This window comes from Poecilia reticulata, chromosome 9 (assembly GCF_904066995.2).
Source record: "Poecilia reticulata chromosome 9, P_reticulata-male-v2, whole genome shotgun sequence".
Taxonomy (NCBI): Eukaryota; Metazoa; Chordata; class Actinopteri; order Cyprinodontiformes; family Poeciliidae; genus Poecilia; species Poecilia reticulata.
The window spans coordinates 20,455,814-20,474,772 of NC_088838.1; the positions used below are offsets into that span (position 1 = coordinate 20,455,814).

At 41.6% G+C, this 18,959-nt stretch overlaps 1 protein-coding gene across 5 annotated transcripts in view; it reads right to left on the bottom strand.

Moving 5' to 3' along the window:
- Positions 1-18,959, bottom strand: part of ntrk2a (neurotrophic tyrosine kinase, receptor, type 2a) — a 99,847-nt gene that overhangs the window by 72,970 nt on the left and 7,918 nt on the right. For 2 of the 5 annotated variants that reach the window (XM_081610690.1, XM_081610688.1), the window contains exons 6-11: positions 7,316-7,449; positions 6,462-6,594; positions 6,213-6,284; positions 5,855-6,082; positions 4,835-4,855; positions 777-791 (exon numbers count right to left, since the gene is read on the bottom strand). In XM_081610690.1, coding sequence (XP_081466816.1) covers positions 777-791; positions 4,835-4,855; positions 5,855-6,082; positions 6,213-6,284; positions 6,462-6,594; positions 7,316-7,449 — 603 coding nt within the window. The remainder of the gene's footprint in view (positions 1-776; positions 792-4,834; positions 4,856-5,854; positions 6,083-6,212; positions 6,285-6,461; positions 6,595-7,315; positions 7,450-18,959) is intronic. The other 3 variants (XM_081610692.1, XM_081610691.1, XM_081610689.1) reach the window with 2 other exon arrangements.

Here is an 18,959-nt window from a genome sequence, read left to right on the forward strand (position 1 = left end):
CTAAGTTAGGACTGAAACAATCTTAATCACTGCATAACTTATTATAACATGTGCAACATCCAAGGAGCCTAAAGACTTGATATTACTCCCATTTCAGGTCATGCACAATGTCACCTGCAGTCTACTTTTGTTTTGTACAATAATTACTCATATCTCCATTCAAACTAAAACTAAGATCACAAAGAGATAGATTATTCTCCCCTGCAAAATGACAAATGTAACTTTTAGACAAGTTAAATGTGAAAATGCTTTATTTAATGATGTGATCCTGAACTAAATCCTCTGTCCATAGTATTTATTTATTATGACAGTGTTAATGTTTGAATGGGTTATGGATAGTGGCGAAAGACTTCAGAGGACTCCACCCCCTAACTCTGTTTAATATCGTCTCTCATTTAAGATATATTTAGGACCCTGCAACACATATCGTGTATGTGTCTGCTGCTGAGGTGATGATCTTGTTGACACAAGAGAACCAAATCAGCAGCAGGGTTCAGCCTTCGATCTCCAAGACCAACTTGAATTACTTAGGGCCAATATTTCCCTGCCTCGATAACACGAAGGTACTGAAGCACTGCTGGATTGACACCATGACAAGAGTGACTGAAGTCTTCTTCCACACACAGTGAGAGTGTTTTAGATTACTGACCAATTGTTATTTGTAGGTGAGAATGATGGGAAAACCTGACAGTTTAGCAAAGGTTAACTGAAAGCTTGGCGGTCAGTTTATAACTGTGATATAATCCAGGGTGATCAAATAAAGGGTATAGCTGTACCTGGGGTTACATCTGCTGGCAGGAGGGGGCATCAAAGAAAAAGACAAACGGAGACAAATAAGATCCAAAGGAAAAATACAATTTAGTTAAAAATACTTTAGACATGCAGCACTTAACAAGTAACCTTGTGAACCATGCTTGCTTTTAGAGTAATTATAGGAAAGCACAACCATTTCACAAACACTGCACACAAACCAATAAAACAACACACACCAAACATGCACAGCATCTTAAAGGAAATACAGACAACATCAAGGAGACGGTGAGGAAAATAAGTTGTGTAGGTATGTAACGCACCGTCAGGACCTTTAAAGAAACATAAGAAAACAAGAGAAAAACAGATTTCTAAAACAAAATTTCAGTCAACTAATGGGGACAATGTGAAAAAAAAAGTCTAAACACAAAGACAAAATGAATAGACATGTTATATATTTTACAACTGAGAGAAGGAAGTAATGAGGTACATGGGATATTACGCCTGGGTATATCCTGGCTGTAGTAACCCTTAATCACACCTCCTCGGCAAATGACTTGATGGCAACAAGTAATAGGCACCACATGTACTATATATCTGTCTGTCTTCTTCACCACCATTATTCAGTTCAGTAGCTGCTCTTCACCAAGCACAGCTGAGAAGCGGGGCAGCCATGTGTTGTACCTCGTTCCTCTCCTTTAGGGAACAGTAGTTATATGCATAGCATTATATTTCCCTTTCAGTTGATTCACTCAGTACAACACGAGTATGGGACATATATAAATGCCCTGCAGAGCAGCCATAAGACCTGGGTCAGGCACAGCAAGCTAGTCCAGCACAGCACTTCAGATCCAGCAGAAAGAACAAAGTGAGCCACAGAAGCGGCTGTAACATCCAAACCACAAATCTGTAGAAATGTGGGCGGTGTAGACCAGCTGAATGCAGCACAAATATCACTTATAGACACCAATCTAAATAGGGCCCAGGAGACAGCTATGCTCCTGGTGGAGTGAGCCCTCACACCTGAGGCATTGGGAGACCTTTGCTGCTATAAGCCAGAGATTTGGCCTCCAGATAGCAGTGGGAGATTCTCTGTCTGGATAGAGTCTTCTCCCTTGCTGGGTTAGCAACACAAACCATTGATCACACAACCTCACATTCTTGGTCCTCTACACTGCTCCTCAATGTAGAGGAGCAGTGCACGTACAGGGCAAAGAATGTGTGACCTCCTTTGTTCTTCCGATGCTAAAGGAGATGGACAAAAACTAGAATGTTCTGTAGTCATAGAGCATATAGTCCAAAGTTATAACCTTAGTAAATCATCCTTGCAGCCATTGGGAGGAAAATCATCACAGGTGGGATTTACAGACAAAGCATGAAGGTCCTAAACCCTCTTTGCAGTTGTCAGAGCAAGGAGCAAAGCAACATTGCATAAAAGAAACTTCATATTTGCTGACTCAAGTTTCAAATGGAAGATCACAAAAGGCTTTGAGTACCATCGTGAGATCCCAGGAAGCTGGGTTTACTTACAGGTGTCAGTTGATGCCAGCACCTGGTGTGACTTCATCAAAACCAACATGGTAGGCAGAAACTGTGGCTAGATAAACCTTAATTGTGCATTAACTGCACAAAGAAACATGTATGCAGTTCCTGCAGAAATGTTAAGAGTTCTACCACTGAGCACTGAAATGGAACAATGTACTTATCCTCACACCACTTATCAAAATGACTTTTTCTGTCCAATGTGGTGCCAAAATCAAGGACAGATTTTGTTTGTGCATCCTTTCTGCTACAGACAGTATAATTTACACTCAAAAGTGAATAAAGGAGTACGCAGGACTATCAGTGTGCTAGAGCATCTACCCCAGCTGAACATTCTAATCCAAACCAAAAGAACATTGGATTTTAGCCCTGGTGGACTCCATATTTGTGCCACCAAAGAAGGGTGAAGCCTATAATCGGTCACCTGGGGAGCAGTTGTGGAGAGCAGCTCTAGACAGATTCTGTTGTCCAGGGACATGAATAGTCTGATAGACCTTCCTTGGGAAAAAACACACTCTCTTTTATTAAACCTTGGCACAACAGGCTTGGTTTCCACCAAGGGCACAGAGTTGGTATGCAAGTAGCAGTTGTCGTCAGCTTTCTGTAGAAGTGACATAATGATCTACTGCTGAAATGGATGCATCTTCAGAAGACCAAGTTGTACCACTTCAATCATAGTTTCCATCAACCCCATCAGTTGTAAGATCATCCAGAAGCTCAGTTTGTGTCCAAACTGAAATTGAGCTTGACAGCCATGTAACGCAAACATTGAAAGACACACTCAAATTGTTAGGAAGCATAGGGGAAATGAGAATCCTCATTTCTGGGGCTACTCCAGAAATGAGATCTGCTGACTTGCGAACAGTGAGCGTTTCCAGAAGTTTACCAGAAAACCCCAGAGCCTGAATAGAACCTGAGAAAGTTGCACTGTTGCCCGCTTTCCAGAGTTGGCTATTGAAGCCCAGATAAGTTAAAATGCAGACAGCAGTTTCCCTCAGGTTTCCCTGAGGGGTGCCAGCACTGTCTTCACACATTTTGAAAAGGTGAAAGGCACTACAGACAATTGGAAAGGCAATAAAAGGTACTCATATGCTTTGCCCTCGAAGGCGAATCTCAGAATCTGTCGTTGGTCATGGTGTATCACTAGGCATCTGTCAGGAAAACCAGCTCTCCAGGATGCTGGAGAGCATCAAACAGCTTTTAAGAGAATTTAAAAGCTGTTTGATTGTTAGCATTTTGAACTTGTTTGTTTGGAGGTATTATTTCAGAATTCTCAAATCCAAGTTTGGAAAAAGCCCACCCCCTTTCTTCAAAGCAACAAAGTAATGACTGTACAAACCTTTGTTCATCTCTGATTCAAGAACCGCTTCACTAGCTCTTTTTGCAAACAGCATATTTTTTTCCTACCTCACAGCCTCCGTTGCTTTAGCTATGACTGTAGAGTTTTATTGCCTTGCAACGATAAAACAGGGCTGCATCTGGCAAAACTGTAATTGCAACTTCCACTCAAGGTTGGAGTGTGCATGAGCACCAATTGTGAAGATGTGCAGCTGGATGACCAGCCTGCTGCATGGTTGGCAGACAGTTTCTATATCTTCTTAATGGGTGGGAGAGATGAAGCCTCATTTGACTGTAGCCTGTAGCTTTTTTAACGTTAACATTTTTTCATAGAAAAAGCAGTCTTTATTGAAATGATTGAAACATTTCTACAAACATTGGGAACAGTTATTGCTATCAGCAAACTTATTAATGCACCCACACTGGGGGCATTTAGTGCTGACATGTAATTGGGGGAATGCCTACACCATGGTTATTGGACGGGGCCAAGTATGCTGCCACTGGAGGTTCTTTAGGTGGAATATTCACCAGCACAGCTTTTTCAGTGCCTTCCAGGTCTGGATACTGTCGAAAGCCTGGTACTGTGACTCGGGAGGACAGTGGTTTGTTCCACGAAGATGTCAGTTCTGAAACAAAGTCTGGGAACAGGGGTAGACACCTTTTGATTGTGGCAGCTTTGCGTGGAGATAAAACTTGCCCAATCACGATGGTTTGTGGACGGCCACTCTACATCCCTTTACATCTGCGCACCAGTAAAGACAGAAAAAGGATGTCGTCCTGGTCTGCCGGGTTGGTGGCCAACCCAGCCTGATCTGGTAAAAGCTCATTCTCATCCTCAGACAAATCCTGTCATTAAGAAAGAAGCTGCACTCCTAAGAACAGGGACAAATTCAAGGCTTTACTTGTGTTAGTTTTGTGCTCATTCTTAACCACAAAGCCGGACCGGAATACGTGAAATCAGCGCTTCGCTTGCAGTAGTTAACTCCTCACAAAAACACAGAACTCACCAGCAGCAGCAAGGTAGCCTGAATACAAGAAGTGTGCTCAGTAAGGTGAAGAGCATAAGAACTGAGTAATGGTGGTGATCACAGACAGATATATAGAGCAGGTGGGACCTGTTACTTGTCGTCAGAATATACAAGATGATATCCCACATTCATGTGTTGTACTGAGTGAACAGGCTTAAAGGGAACATTTTACTCACCATAGTAGGAAGGTTCATTTTCTACAAATTGGGAGATCAAAGAAAAAACACATTAAGTAAAACCTTTTCATTTCTGCAACACACAAGCTTTATCTTTTTGTGGTTAAATTACACATTTGTTCTGTTAGCCAGTCAAAATTAATAGAACAAGAGACAGGAGCGCCTGCAGCATTATGGCTGTATGCACTGTGTGTACCTTGCAATTTTCATATGAGTTAAAATAACTATTCTTATAGTTATTTGACTTTTGATTATATTTCCCCTTTACTATTAACAAAATTATGGACAAAAATTAAAAATGGTCTTTTAGTGTCAAAACATCCTGTGCGTCTTTGGGGATGGCCCTAAACCTAAATTTTATTGGTTAGTTTACTTTTATTTATTTGGTGGTTTGACACTCTTTCTGTAAGCTAAATGTGACTGTGCATTGAAGCTAGCTAAAAATTAGTAAGACTTTTAAACAGACTTTAGTCGGATTGCTTGCCAAAAAGAGTATAAATGAAGCACACATTGTTGTTTCACCTCTTCCTCTGGATATCTCAGACAATCCAACTGAACCTGAGAATCTCTATCCTCCTCGATTTGTGAAGTACGAGGACAGGCTTTGCTTTCCTGTTTTTATTAATTAAGATGATTGTAAATATCAGTAAGCTATGTGTGTGTATCGCATTGTGTGGATGACATCTTCTGTTTTTGTGGGCCGTGCACGTTGCGTTCATGTGGCATTTCTGTGTTGGTCATGTTCATCAATATCATTAATATACATTGCATATCAATGGGTCAAGGTTGGGACACATCATCGGGCACACATTGTGTTTCTATGCGCCAAGCGCATTGCGCGAATGTGCCCTATATTTGTTTGGGTTAGGTTTGTGCTGGTTTTTTTACACCACACACGACACATGTTGAGGATGTGGTTGTGTTCGTGTGGATCAGGTACTGTGATGGTTTTGTGCGCACCCTCCAATAAACTGCAGGCACTCCTGACCAGAGAGAATAAGTTCCAGTATTGCTCCTCACCATCGTCTGGCCTGCCCATAAAGTGAGCTGTGATCTCCTTTTCGTCTGAGCCATATTTATTTTTAACCTCTAGGCGATAGAGCCCGTTGTTGATGTGTGTGGGATTGTCCAGCTGGAGGCAGCCATGGTATTCTCTCTCTGTGATGTCGTGGATCATTGTCATGATGTACTCCCCCTCTGTCACTTCCACATTGTCCCGGTACCACTTGATTTGTGGTTCTGGGTTTGCTGAAAACAGAATGATATTTGTGCAAATGGATAGTTTAAGATTAGGGAATTCATGAATGTGATTTCACTGGACACATTCAAAGTATATTTAAATAGGAGCAAATTAGTTTTATTTGATTGTCTAACGCACCTGCTACACTGAAGGGTATGCACCAGTGATGGTCTGCGATGGCGTCACTCAGTTTTGTGATTTGGGGTGCAACTATGAGTATAGTCAAGAGAAGATAGATTTTAGTTGCACACTGAAAGTGGAATAAGTGAAACATGTAAAGTTATGGATTAAAAGATAAAAGACACTCATTTAAAGCCTTTAATTCTGTTTTAAATTCCACATATGTCCCAACTTGAATTAAAACAGCATGGCAGAAGGTAAACGTACAATGTATATCCAGCAGCAAAGAGGACTCTCTATCACCAACGATATTTTCAGCCGTGCAGCTGATCTTCTTGTTGTGGTCCATTGATGACAGGTTTGAGAGCCGCAGCACCGAAATCTGGCCAGATGTCTCGATCTGCAAGATTAAAAAAATATAACTGATTAATAATATTCAGTGATTAGTTTGTTTCAATTGCATCTGCTTGTCTATACATTTTTTTTTCCAGTAAAGTTTTAAAATGTGACCAAAATACAAAATCTGTTTAAGGTTGCCCCGTTTATCAGTAAAATTGAATAAATGTATACATCATTTATTCAATTTATAAGTATACATCAGTAAATACAGTACAAAGCTTTCAACAATGTTTCACATTAATTACAAATAGATGGATGGTAAAATTGGATCCCTGGTGGCATAGTTGGTGGTTCTTTTATCTATGGGTGAAGATAAATATTGGGCCTCAAAAAGACATCAAACTACAACAGACCATCACATTCAGGCAGGACAGAAATTCTCGCAGCCAGAGACACAATGTAGTGATTTGGACCTAACAGTGATGTGTATTAAAATATCCCACTTATAGTTCAGACCTAAAGCCAAGCAAGAATTTTTATCATTACTTGAAAATTGTGGTTTCCATACAATATGATGGTCTCAAATTTCCCTTCCAGATGAATAATGAGATCAACAGATTACCCCAAAGGACTTGCAGCAATAATTGCAGGGAAAGGTTGTTATATGAACTATTGATGAGTTTTAGAATGTTTTGTTATTAATATTTAAAACCACATATCCTTTTTTTTTCTCAGTCTAAAGTAACCTCACATACTGCTGCACATTGTGTGCGGGAGCTTACCACGTAGTTTGTGACAAGTGCCATGTCCCAGATCAACTCAGGTGAGGGCATGCCCGATGTTGTACAGAAGAGCTCAACATTATCCTTTTCCATTTTGATCACTTTGGGTGGGTTCAGGGTTGCCATTGGAACCTCTACATACAAAGAACAAAGAAAGAGCAGAAAAGAAAGAGAGTCAGTGATGGAGATGGAGAGAGGATAGGAAGGAGGTGCAAAGAGGAGCGAACTTAGGATTCCTGACCAACTCTTGTTTATCCAGTTAAAACACAGGGCACGAAACAAGCTCAACAAGGAATGTGGAGGAGCAGCCAAACATACACCCAGCAGAGAGTAAGAAGAAAGATACACAGGGAAAAGAGTTCAAATACAATCTCCCTGTCCCCCACTCTGTTTCTCCTGCTTTCATTATTGCACACTCACCCCAATCACACAATAAGACAAAGAGACAGAGTTCAAACACAGTGATGGTTACACTGATTACCAGTGCACATCTATAGCAGGCCAGGCACTAAATTGATTGGACACAGTCTGAAGCCTGTGTCAAAGCAAAGACACTGGTGACTCTGTGTGTCTGCAGCTTTGACCAGGAGGTGACCTGGGTATGACCAATCAGCTTCAATAAGGACTTCGCCACCATTGTCCCCCACATATAAACTCTATTGGAAAGAAGAGGAGCTCAGAGAGGAGAGGGGAGAAATAGGCATTGACAGCCGCTGCAGATAAAACTGGAAAGATTTCTTATCAGATCTAACCGTCCAACCTCTTCTGTCCGTCAGCAGACCGCTTATCTGCAGGAAAGCCCACTCAATCACCATGAGATGCTGTAAAAACCGGTCATTTTGCTGGTGGCAGGCCAGCAAGCGTATCAGATTCAAATATCTTAACAGCCTCTCAATGAATCAGCTTTCTACAGCCACTGCAACTGCCTGCAGGTTAGATTAAGCGCAATACAGCAACATGGACACATCTCTAACCACACCATTCTCACAATTCAGTATAGAAAAACCCACAACTCACTTTGAAGGTGCAATTCATAAAAAATAAAATTGCTGAAGGGTCACTTTATCAAAAAGTAACTGAATCATCCAAACAAGCTTTCAGTGACTCAAACAAAACAAATTGTAGCATTTGGAAATTCTGTGGAGAATAATCAAATTAGAGCACACAAATATAAAAACTGTAAATTAATTCACTTGAGTTCTATTATAAGTTATAATGCGTTTTTACCCTATCAATATGGACAGTGATTGTAAAAAGCAAGTAAATTCTTTGTCAATGTTTTAACAGGTCAATGACCTGCTTTTACTGTACAAAAATTACACATTGCACAGTGTACCACATTATTAAAATTTGTGGAAAATTAGGTATATGCCACTAAACATAGATACAGCTACTGAAAAACAATTTATTCCTGGAGGCGCGGATTGTGTTGAAGTTTTAAACTTTACCTAAACGCTACCATTTAGCCGTGACGCCAGTTCAATGCTATGAAGCTTACCGGAAATTGCCTGAGCTGTAAAAACTGAAGTCAAAAGCTCAGACTATTTATGAAGCAAGATTATAATCGAACAGAAAGAAATGTGCATTAAGGTAATGGAGGGGCTAGTACTTTGTCCTATAAGAGACTAATTTAAGATTTGCATGGTGCTTAACAAAATTTCTCTGCTAAACTCTGATTAAAGAAGGAATCAGCTGAATTCATAGTTGTACTTTTTTAGCTGATAGATACTTTACAGCTACTGTGTGTAATACATTAGTTTTACGTTATGGATAGAATATAACCCCATATAATATTTTTGTCTGTGACATAATTAGTATTTTATTTGCCAACATGTTACTTTTTCATAAGGAGCATGAATAGCTTTGTCAGGACGTGCCAGGGGCATTATAAATTCTGATTTGATTTTGCCTTCTTTCTTCAACTAAATGCCAGCTGCTTTTATTCATTCACATTCATTTATTCCAAGGCTTTTTCAGGGGAACAAATTAAGGTAAAAGGCTTTTAGTTGCACAAACTGTAGAAGTATGCGGCCCTTGTTCTTTGACTCATTATAGGTAATTTCTGCATTATTTTCATAACTTAATTTTTTCCCCTCTTGCTTTTTTTTTCTACAAGATGTTTTTGAAGTTTGCTGTAGAGAGGAGGCTTCTTATCTATAAACAATGACTTGCATTTGGAAAAGATGACAAATAACTCTGCTTACATATATGCAGTCCAACACTTTCTGCATGTTCTGTGATATATCACTGATATAAGGACACTCCTGATGAAAAACATCCACTGTGCTCTGGTTTGAAACCTCTGCCAAAGAACACTTGACCTTTTTTTCTTGGAGTGCCAATGTTGCTATTGTGGTCGATCACAATAAGCAAATCAGAGAAAAAAAAGTGGCAGACATAAGGAGCAGACAAACAGAAGCAGGCTTCTTAAAGTGATTTGGCGCTAAACTCTGTAAGTTTGTTTGTTTAAACTGTGAAACAGCTGCTGCTCTCCAAGAGCGATAATAGAAAAATAAAAAGTATAAAGCACAGGGATTTGTTGAATTGGGATACAGATTTCTTTTCGACAGAATGACACTTGTAAAACTGATCATCAAATCATTCAGGAAGTTTGATCTGCTTCTTTTCTGTATTTGTTTTTGTTTCATCCATCATTAGGACATTGACATTTCTTTTGTATGTCTTGTCATTCATTCATGCTATTATAAGAAAACGGATTTGCAAAAGACATAGTAAGTCATGTGTAAACACTAAAACAATGTTCAAGGAGAAAGAAATAATCGTATGTTTAAAAAGTCACTTCTGTTCACTTGTAACAGTATGGCAAGTTAGTTTATCATAAAATATCTACATGTGCAGATTAGAAAATTTCTAAATTGCCCAGAACATTTCAACTGTCTAGAATACTGATGATCCTATAAAAATTAAAAATTTCTCATGTCACAAAGATTATTCTTTCTCACTACTACCTATTCTCCTTTTTCTTTTAAATGTCCATATGTACATTTTTTCAGTCCATACTGAATAAAATTCAAAAACAGGCAGCTCATTTAAGGTAGGAGTTGGCTTTGAATACATGTTACAGAGTGTGCCATACTTGACCCTCACCTGCTTCGGCTATGCACAAAGACTGCTATATTTCTTGACACATTCTAATTTTGTCTCGTTCAGAATTGTCTGTCCAATAAAGGTGATTCGCCTAAGAGTTTTGATGAGATAAGCTCTTCAGCCGTTGAAGGTACCAATAAACCAAGTCACTGTTAACTAGCCATTACTCTTAAAGAACAACAGTTTAACCTTATAAGGAAGTCAGGAGACCCAAAAAGTATAAAAAATGCAGTGTTTTATCTTTAATTGATGCTATAAATAACATAATGAAACAACATAATGAGTGAATCCTAATCAACTTTTAAGCTCCTCGGTTGGTTGAAATTTGTTTTTGCATCTCATTTTTTAGTTTGTAACTGGTTTACAAGCTGAAATGATTGAGTGAGTCACCAAATTTCTGTTTTAAAAAAAAAAAAAAATCACACATGAACATTATCTCCTGCCTGCTAATACTAGTTTGAACTAAGAAGAGCCATCTGGCCTTGCTGGGTAGTTTTCCATTAAAGGCTTGTGTCTACATGTTTCTTCCTTGTTTCAAGACAGAAAAAGAGGAATGATTGAGGGTCAAAGTCATTCCAGCCAAATAGATGAAGTGACAGCGAGACAGACAAACACAAAAGCAGACAGATGAAGAAAGAGTACGCCTGTGGACGGGTCTGGTAACCAACCTGCTTCCATTTCTGCTCCACATTAATAAAGCTTTACCCCAAATATATATCTGAGCTATAGGCAAACAATGCTACATGTGCCAACAGGCCCAGAAGAAAATCAGTTTCTTAAAGGACATGTTGACAAACGCCACTTGTACGGAAATATGGGTGTCTCTCATTAATTAAAAAATGTATTAAAAAATAATAATGTTTTTAATAATTTTGTTTTAGAAAGTGAAACTAATCAATTATGTAGATTAATTACACAGAGGAAAATAGAAATTAACAGATTAGACAGAGAAATTAAGTAAATGTTTGGCACTTTTACAATCGGTTAATTTTTACAATGAAGGTTTATATTAGTAATAAAATCTCAAATTCAACTTTGGACTTTAAAAACAATACATAATACCAATAAGACAGGCTTTTAAACACACTTTTTTTATTTCTGTAGACTTACTATGCTAATGCTTGGATACAGCAACTTGTGGAAGACAGTTTCTTTAGCGATGACCTTTTCTGTCTTACCGTCGTGAGGGTGTCAGTGACCGTCTCCTGGGCAACTTTTATGTTTTGCCGTGATTGTGTCGGTCACAAAAAGGCCAACTCATTTTATATAGAAAAAGAAATGACCCAGTAAATCATCCATATCCATTGCCTTGAATCAAGAAAGTCCTCAAGGCAACAGTACTACCAGCTGTGCAGTCCCTGAACAGATATTTTCCGGACTATAGAGCGCACCTTACTATAAGCCTCACCTACAATTTTTTTTTAAAACTGGAAACACACACACACGCACACATATATATATAAAAAAATAAATTCCCTTCTCACCCTCTGTGGGTTTTTCTGTTTCATCCTCTGAGCTTGGGTCTTCTTCCAGAGGCCTGGGAGTTTGAGGGTTCTGCGCAGTATCTTGGCTCTGCCTAAAACTGCACATTTCTGCCTGAGATGTCTGATGTTCTTCCTGGGATCTGTTTGAGCCACTGCTCCAGTTTGGGGGTGACTGCCCCTAGGGCCCCGATGACCACAGGCACCACTGTGGTCTTCACCTTCCAGGCCTTTTCCAGTTCCTCTCTGAGGCCCTGGTATTTCTCCAGTTTCTCATGCTCCTTTTTTCCTAATGTTGTAGTCACTTGGTTTTGCTACATCCACCACAACGGCTTTCCTCTGTTCTTTATCCACCACCACAATGTCCGGTTGGTTTGCCAATATCATTTTGTCTGTCTGGATCTGGAAGTCCCACAGGATCTTAGCTCGGTCATTCTCCACCACCTTTGGGGGTGTTCCACACTTTGATCTCAGGGCTTCCAGTCCATATTCTGCACAGATGTTCCTGTACAGGTGGTTTTCGTCCTGGTCATGGAACACTGGACCAGCTCTACACCCTCAGCAGGGTTCTGGAGGGTGCATGGGAGTTCGCCCAACCAGTCTACATGTGTTTTGTGGACTTGGAGAAGGCGTTCGACCGTGTCCCTCGGGAGGCCTTGTCGGGGGTACTCCGTGAGTATGGGGTACCGGGCCCTTTGATACGGGCTGTCAGGTCCCTGTATGACCGGTGTCAGAGTCTGGTCCGCATTGCCGGCAGTAAGTCGGGGTCATTTCCAGTGAGAGTGGGACTCCGCCAAGGCTGCCCTTTGTCACCGATTCTGTTCATTACTTTTATGGACAGAATTTCTAGGCGCAGCCGAGGTGTTGAGGGGATCCGTTTTGGTGGCCTTAGGATCGCATCTCTGCTTTTTGCGGATGATGTGGTCCTGTTGGCTTCATCGGAACGTGATCTGCAGCTCTCACTGGAGCGGTTCGCAGCCGAGTGTGAAGCGGCCGGGATGAGGCTCAGTGTCTCCAAATCCGAGGCCATGGTCTTGAGTCGGAAAAGGGTAGAGTGCCTTCTCCGGGTCAGGGGGGTCGTCCTGCCTCAAGTGGAGGAGTTTAAGTATCTGGGGATCTTGTTCACGAATGAGGGAAGAAGGGAGCGGGAGATCGACAGGCGGATTGGGGCAGCGTCTACTGTGAAGCGGGCGCTGTACCGGTCCATCGTGGTGAAGAGAGAGCTGATCCAAAAAGCGAAGCTCTCGATTTACTGGTCAATCTACGTTCCCACCCTCATCTATGGTCATGAGCTTTGGGTCATGACCGAAAGAACGAGATCACGGGTACAAGCGGCCGAAATGGGCTTCCTCCGCAGGGTGGCTGGGCTCTCCCTTAGAGATAGGGTGAGAAGCTCGGTCATCCGGGAGGTACTCAGAGTAGAGCCGCTGCTCCTCCACGTCGAGAGGAGCCAGTTGAGGTGGCTCGGGCATCTGGTAAGGAGGCCTCCTGGACGCCTCCCTGGTGAGGTGTTCCGGGCACGTCCCACTGGAAGGTGGCCTCGGGGAAGACCCAGGACACGCTGGAGGGACTACGTCTCTCGGCTGGCCTGGGAACGCCTTGGGATTCCCCCGGAGGAGCTGGAAGAAGTGGCTGGGGAGACGGAAGTCTGGGCCTCCCTTCTGAAGCTGCTGCCCCCGCGACCCGACCCCGGATAAGCGGAAGAAAATGGATGGATGGATGGATGGAAGGACGGACGGACGGATGGATGGATGTTCCTGTACATTATGCTCGCTACTTGGTTATGTCGTTCCATGTACGTTTTCCCTGCTAGCATCTTGCACATTGCTGTTATGTGCTGGACTGTCTGAGGGGCCTCCTTGCACAAACTACACCTTGGATCTCGTCTGGTGTAGTAGATCTGAGCCTCTATTGCTCTGGCGTTTAGGGTACCAGGACCTGACATGATCCATGCCTACTGGTTTAAGAAACTCACTGCCCTCCATGAGCGACTGGCAACTCAACTGAACCAGCTGCTACAAAATGGGACTCACCCTGAATGGTTAACTGAAGGGCGCACAATCCTGATACAGAAGGAACCCTCGAAGGGTTCAGTCCCATCCAACTATCGGCCAATAACCTGTCTCTCTACAACATGGAAGCTCATGTCAGGCATCATAGCGGCTAAGATAAGCGGGCACATGGATAAATACATGAGCAAGGCACAGAAGGGCATCGGCATAAATAGCAGAGGAGCCAAACACCAACTCCTTGTAGACCACACAGTCGCCCGAGACTGCAAAACCTGACACACCAACCTGTGTACCACTTGGATTGATTACAAGAAAGCCTATGACTCAATGCCACACACTTGGATCATTGAATGCTTAGAGATGTACAACATCAATAGGACTCTAAGAGCCTTCATTGCAAACTCGATGGGGCTGTGGAAAACCACCCTTGAAGCCAACTGCAAACCACTTGCACAAGTGTCCATCAAATGTGGCATATACCAAGGAGATGCTCTGTCCCCACTGCTGTTCTGCATAGGCCTGAACCCTCTCAGCCAAATCATCAACAAGACTGGCTACGGATACTGACTCAAGAATGGGGCCACGATCAGTCACCTCCTCTACATGGATGACATCAAGCTGTACGCCAAGAGCGAGCGAGACATCGACTCACTGATCCACACCACCAGGATCTACAGCACTGACATTGGGATGTCATTCGGACTAGAGAAGTGTGGTCGGATGGTTACAAAGAGAGGGAAGGTCGTCCACACAGAAGGGGTCTCACTCCCAGAAGGAACAATAGCAGACAAAGAGCACAGCTACAAGTACCTGGGAATACCACAAGCAAATGGCAACCTCGATGAGGTCACAAGGAAAGGAGCCACAGCCAAATACCTCCAACGAATAAGGCAAGTCCTGAGAAGCCAGTTCAATGGCAAGAACAAGATCCGTGCAATAAACAGCTATGCCTTACCAGTAATCAGATACCCTGCCGGAATAATTAGCTGGCCAATGGAAGAGATGAAGGCCACGGATGTTAAGACTAGGAAGCTACTAACCATGCATGGAGGGTTCCACCCCAAATCCAGCACCCTGAGACTGTACACGAGCCGTAAGGAAGGAGGCAGAGGACTAGTGAGTGTGAGAGCCACTGTCCAGGATGAAACATCCAAGATCCATAAATACATCAAGGACAAAGCCTCAACGGACGATGTGCTCAGCGAATGTCTCAGTCAATGGGGAACAGAAGACAAGGTGCTGGAAGTACCATCATGGGACGACAAGCCCCTACATGGGATGTACCACCGACAAATAACTGAAGTGGCTGATGTCAGGAAAACCTACCAATGGCTGGAGAAAGCTGGACTCAAAGACAGCACAGAGGCTCTCATCCTGGCCGCCCAGGAACAGGCCCTAAACACCAGAGCAATAGAGGCTCAGATCTACCACACCAGACAAGACCCAAGGTGTAGGTTGTGCAAGGAGGCCCCTGAGACAGTCCAGCACATAATAGCAGGGTGCAAGATGCTGGCAGGGAAAGCGTACATGGAACGACATAACCAAGTGGCGGGCATAGTGTACAGGAACATCTGTGCAGAATATGGACTGGAAGCCCCGAGATCAAAGTGGGGAACACCCCCAAAAGTGGTGGAGAATGACCGAGCTAAGATCCTGTGGGACTTCCAGATCCAGACAAAATAGATGGTAATGGCGAACCAACCGGACATTGTGGTGGTGGATAAAGAACAGAGGAAAGCCGTTGTGGTGGATGTAGCAATACCAAGTGATTACAACATCAGGAAAAAGGAGCATGAGAAATTGGAGAAATACCAGGGCCTCAGGGAGGAACTGGAAAAGACCTGGAAGGTGAAGACCACAGTGGTGCCTGTGGTCATCGGGGCCCTCGGGGCAGTCACCCCCAAACTGGAGCAGTGGCTCAAACAGATCCCAGGAACAACATCAGACATCTCAGTCCAGAAATGTGCAGTTCTAGGCACAGCCAAGATACTGCGCAGAACCCTCAAGCTCCCAGGCCTCTGGTAGAGGACCCGAGCTCAGAGGATGAAACAGACCACCCGCGGAGGGTGAGAAGGGAATTTTTTATATATATATATATATATATATATATATATATATATATATATATATATATATATATATATATATATATATATATATATATATATATATATATAACAAGTCAGCGTTGGGCCAGGGGGAGGGGCCAATGACCGGGCCCCTCACGTGTATCTCCTGCAGTGCTGTACTGCCTGAACGATAACCTTCAACTTAAAAGCAAAATACGGTGTGTATATGTATAAATTGATGTATTCTAAGCACTTTTGGAAATCCAACCAAAAATTGCTTAGAATACATCAATCTGTATGTATTGATGATATATGTTTAATTTATTAAATGGCACTGAATGCACAAATTCTGCTCAGGTCTTTGCAATCTTGGGTCGGCTCTGCAGTGGTGAACTTTGTAGACTTTCGCAAGCTTAAAACAATCCTAAAAAGTCAGATTTTTAGATTAGCAAGTAAGTCATGTACAGCTGAAAGAAGACTGTTATAAGCAAATTATGTTGCAGAGAGAAGTTCATAAGTTTTATGTGCCAGTGTTATTGTTTCAGACAGTGTCAGCCTTTAACACCTGCAGCTGTTTGAAGTAGCATTTTTTATGTGTCGCACAGTGGATTAGATTTTATATTACACGAGCAGGGCTGTAGTAAGCCAGAACGGTACCTCTCTGTAATAAATTGCATTGGTCAGTTGTCTTTTCAGCAAGCTTTTTCGAGCAGATCTCCGGCAGTATTCAGTCAGTGGACACTAACAGATAGAGATCAGTGTCAGCTCAGCCCCGGGGCTTCACTGGGCATTTCCTCTCTTTTGTGCCTCCCTCACAGTGTCAGTCAGAAATGCTCAAGCACACAGACACAAGGACACACATGAATCAGACAGACAAATGGAAAAAGAGAAACAGAATCGGCCCAACAACCAGCAGTTTGGCCAGACTGAGAGGTTCTTTGGTGTGTCGCAGTTCGCCCTGGGGCATCATTTGGCAATCCTTCCCCTCCATGTCCACCCACTCATATGTCACTCTACCGGGGGTCCCCTGCCCACCTCTCCAGAGGACCTGCTGTGACTACACTAATGCCAAAAATAACGTCTGTTAATGGAGGGGACGCAGAGGGGACAGATCAATAGGAGTTATCAATGACATTGTTAGCTTCCTGTAAGCGAACTTATTGTTTGTGTTCTAAGTGCCCTTATGGCCCTGGGTTATTTCTGTCCAGTTTACACTGTCAGCAAAAACATGGGAATAATCTTTCCGAATGCATCCTTTTGTTTTTTTAGACCTAGAAGCTAAAAGTCAAGTTAAATCACAAATATATTTCCAAGCACAAATACCTAATAATCAGAAAGCAGCCCAGCCAGAAAAAAAAGACACAACTGTTTCGTGAACATAAACAATTGAAGATAGATTTCTCTTCAATGACCAAAAATTGTTGTTCGAATTGTTCAAAATCCTTTTTTCCTCAGGATTGTGAAACTCTTTTTTTTTTTTTACACAAGGTATGGACACAACACAGTTTGTGCCAAAGGCAGCTCTAAAGAAAGTAGCAGCCAGGTTAGTGAAGGAAACACTGGCTGTTGGTTGTGGGGAAGTTTCTTCAGTAAATAAATGCAGTGTTTATTTCTTCATGTATATTCCATCTCTGCTGATTACCACAGACCAAGCTTTCAAATTAAATCTATAATAAATAAATCCTACATGTTAAACCACATTTAAAAAAAAAACTAAAACTCTGTTACGTATAAAAAAGGCAGACTTTCAGCTGCTTCCATTCACTGCAATGCCCATAAGTTTTTCCATTAGCGGCTATTTCTAATTGTGATAAAATTTAGGTAGACCAAGTTTTTAAATCTCAACACAGGGCAACATACTGTTGGATCTACAAATTACTACAAGTTACAAATCTTCTTTGAAACTTTCACCTCATGAACTCACTTTGTTGCTGAAAACTTTGGCGTAATAACTATTTTTTTTAAATCTCCATGTTTGTCCACGTTTGTCTCTTCTATCTTGTTGTTTTTTATCTTTCTTGCACAACTGTAACGTAAATAAATTATACAGGTAATGCTTATTAGGAAAGAATAAAAATGTTAAAAAAAAATTGTAGCTACATAAAATTCAAATCCTAAATCATCATCAAGCATCAGTCTTAGTCTACTTATGGGATGCTAAAATGAAAATAGAGCAAGAGTCGGTCCAATGCAGACGTCCATAGACAGGTCAAGCTGTAATTCGACCCTATTTATGAGCAGAAGTGAGTCCAAAAAAAGGAGATTCATGAAAAATTCATGCAGCGTATATAAAGCAGAGAGGAATAAAGTGTCAATTAACTGCTGACATTTATACATTCAAGCTTGATAAACCTTCCCTTATGCAGCACATAAAAGGCACAGTCTGTAGGAGTCTGCCATGCAGTCGGAGAAAACTTGTGGGTAAGGTTCATAACACACTTGTGCATAAATCTCTGCTCTGTTAGGAAAATATTTGCAAGTTATACAATATAATTATTCCTAATAGAGAAAGTATATACTGTGTCACTACCGTGGACATTATTGTTCTTGCAGTTCAACATATACTCGCTATAAACACAGGAAGGATTCTTCACTTTATGAAGAGGGTATAATAATTCAAGGAAAAAGGGGGAAATAAATTCTGCTGGATGAAAACATGTCACTGCTAGTAAAGGACAAAGTAAAGATGTTCCTTTTCACGACTAACTTTAAACAACTTGAGAATCAATGATATCAGTGGCGTTTTTTTATTGTAAAGTGTCTTTTCTAAGTCAAACAGCAAACATTTCAAGTTTGATCTTTAAGAGCATCTCAAATAATTTGTAATTTATACACAACACTGAAGTCCAAAGAATGCCTACAGCATAGTAATATACATAAACCTGTTTGGTGCTGATGTCACCTTAGTAGAATAAAGCAGCAATAAACATCAACTCTTAAAGTGTGTGTGTGTGTGCTTGCTTTCTTTTTATCT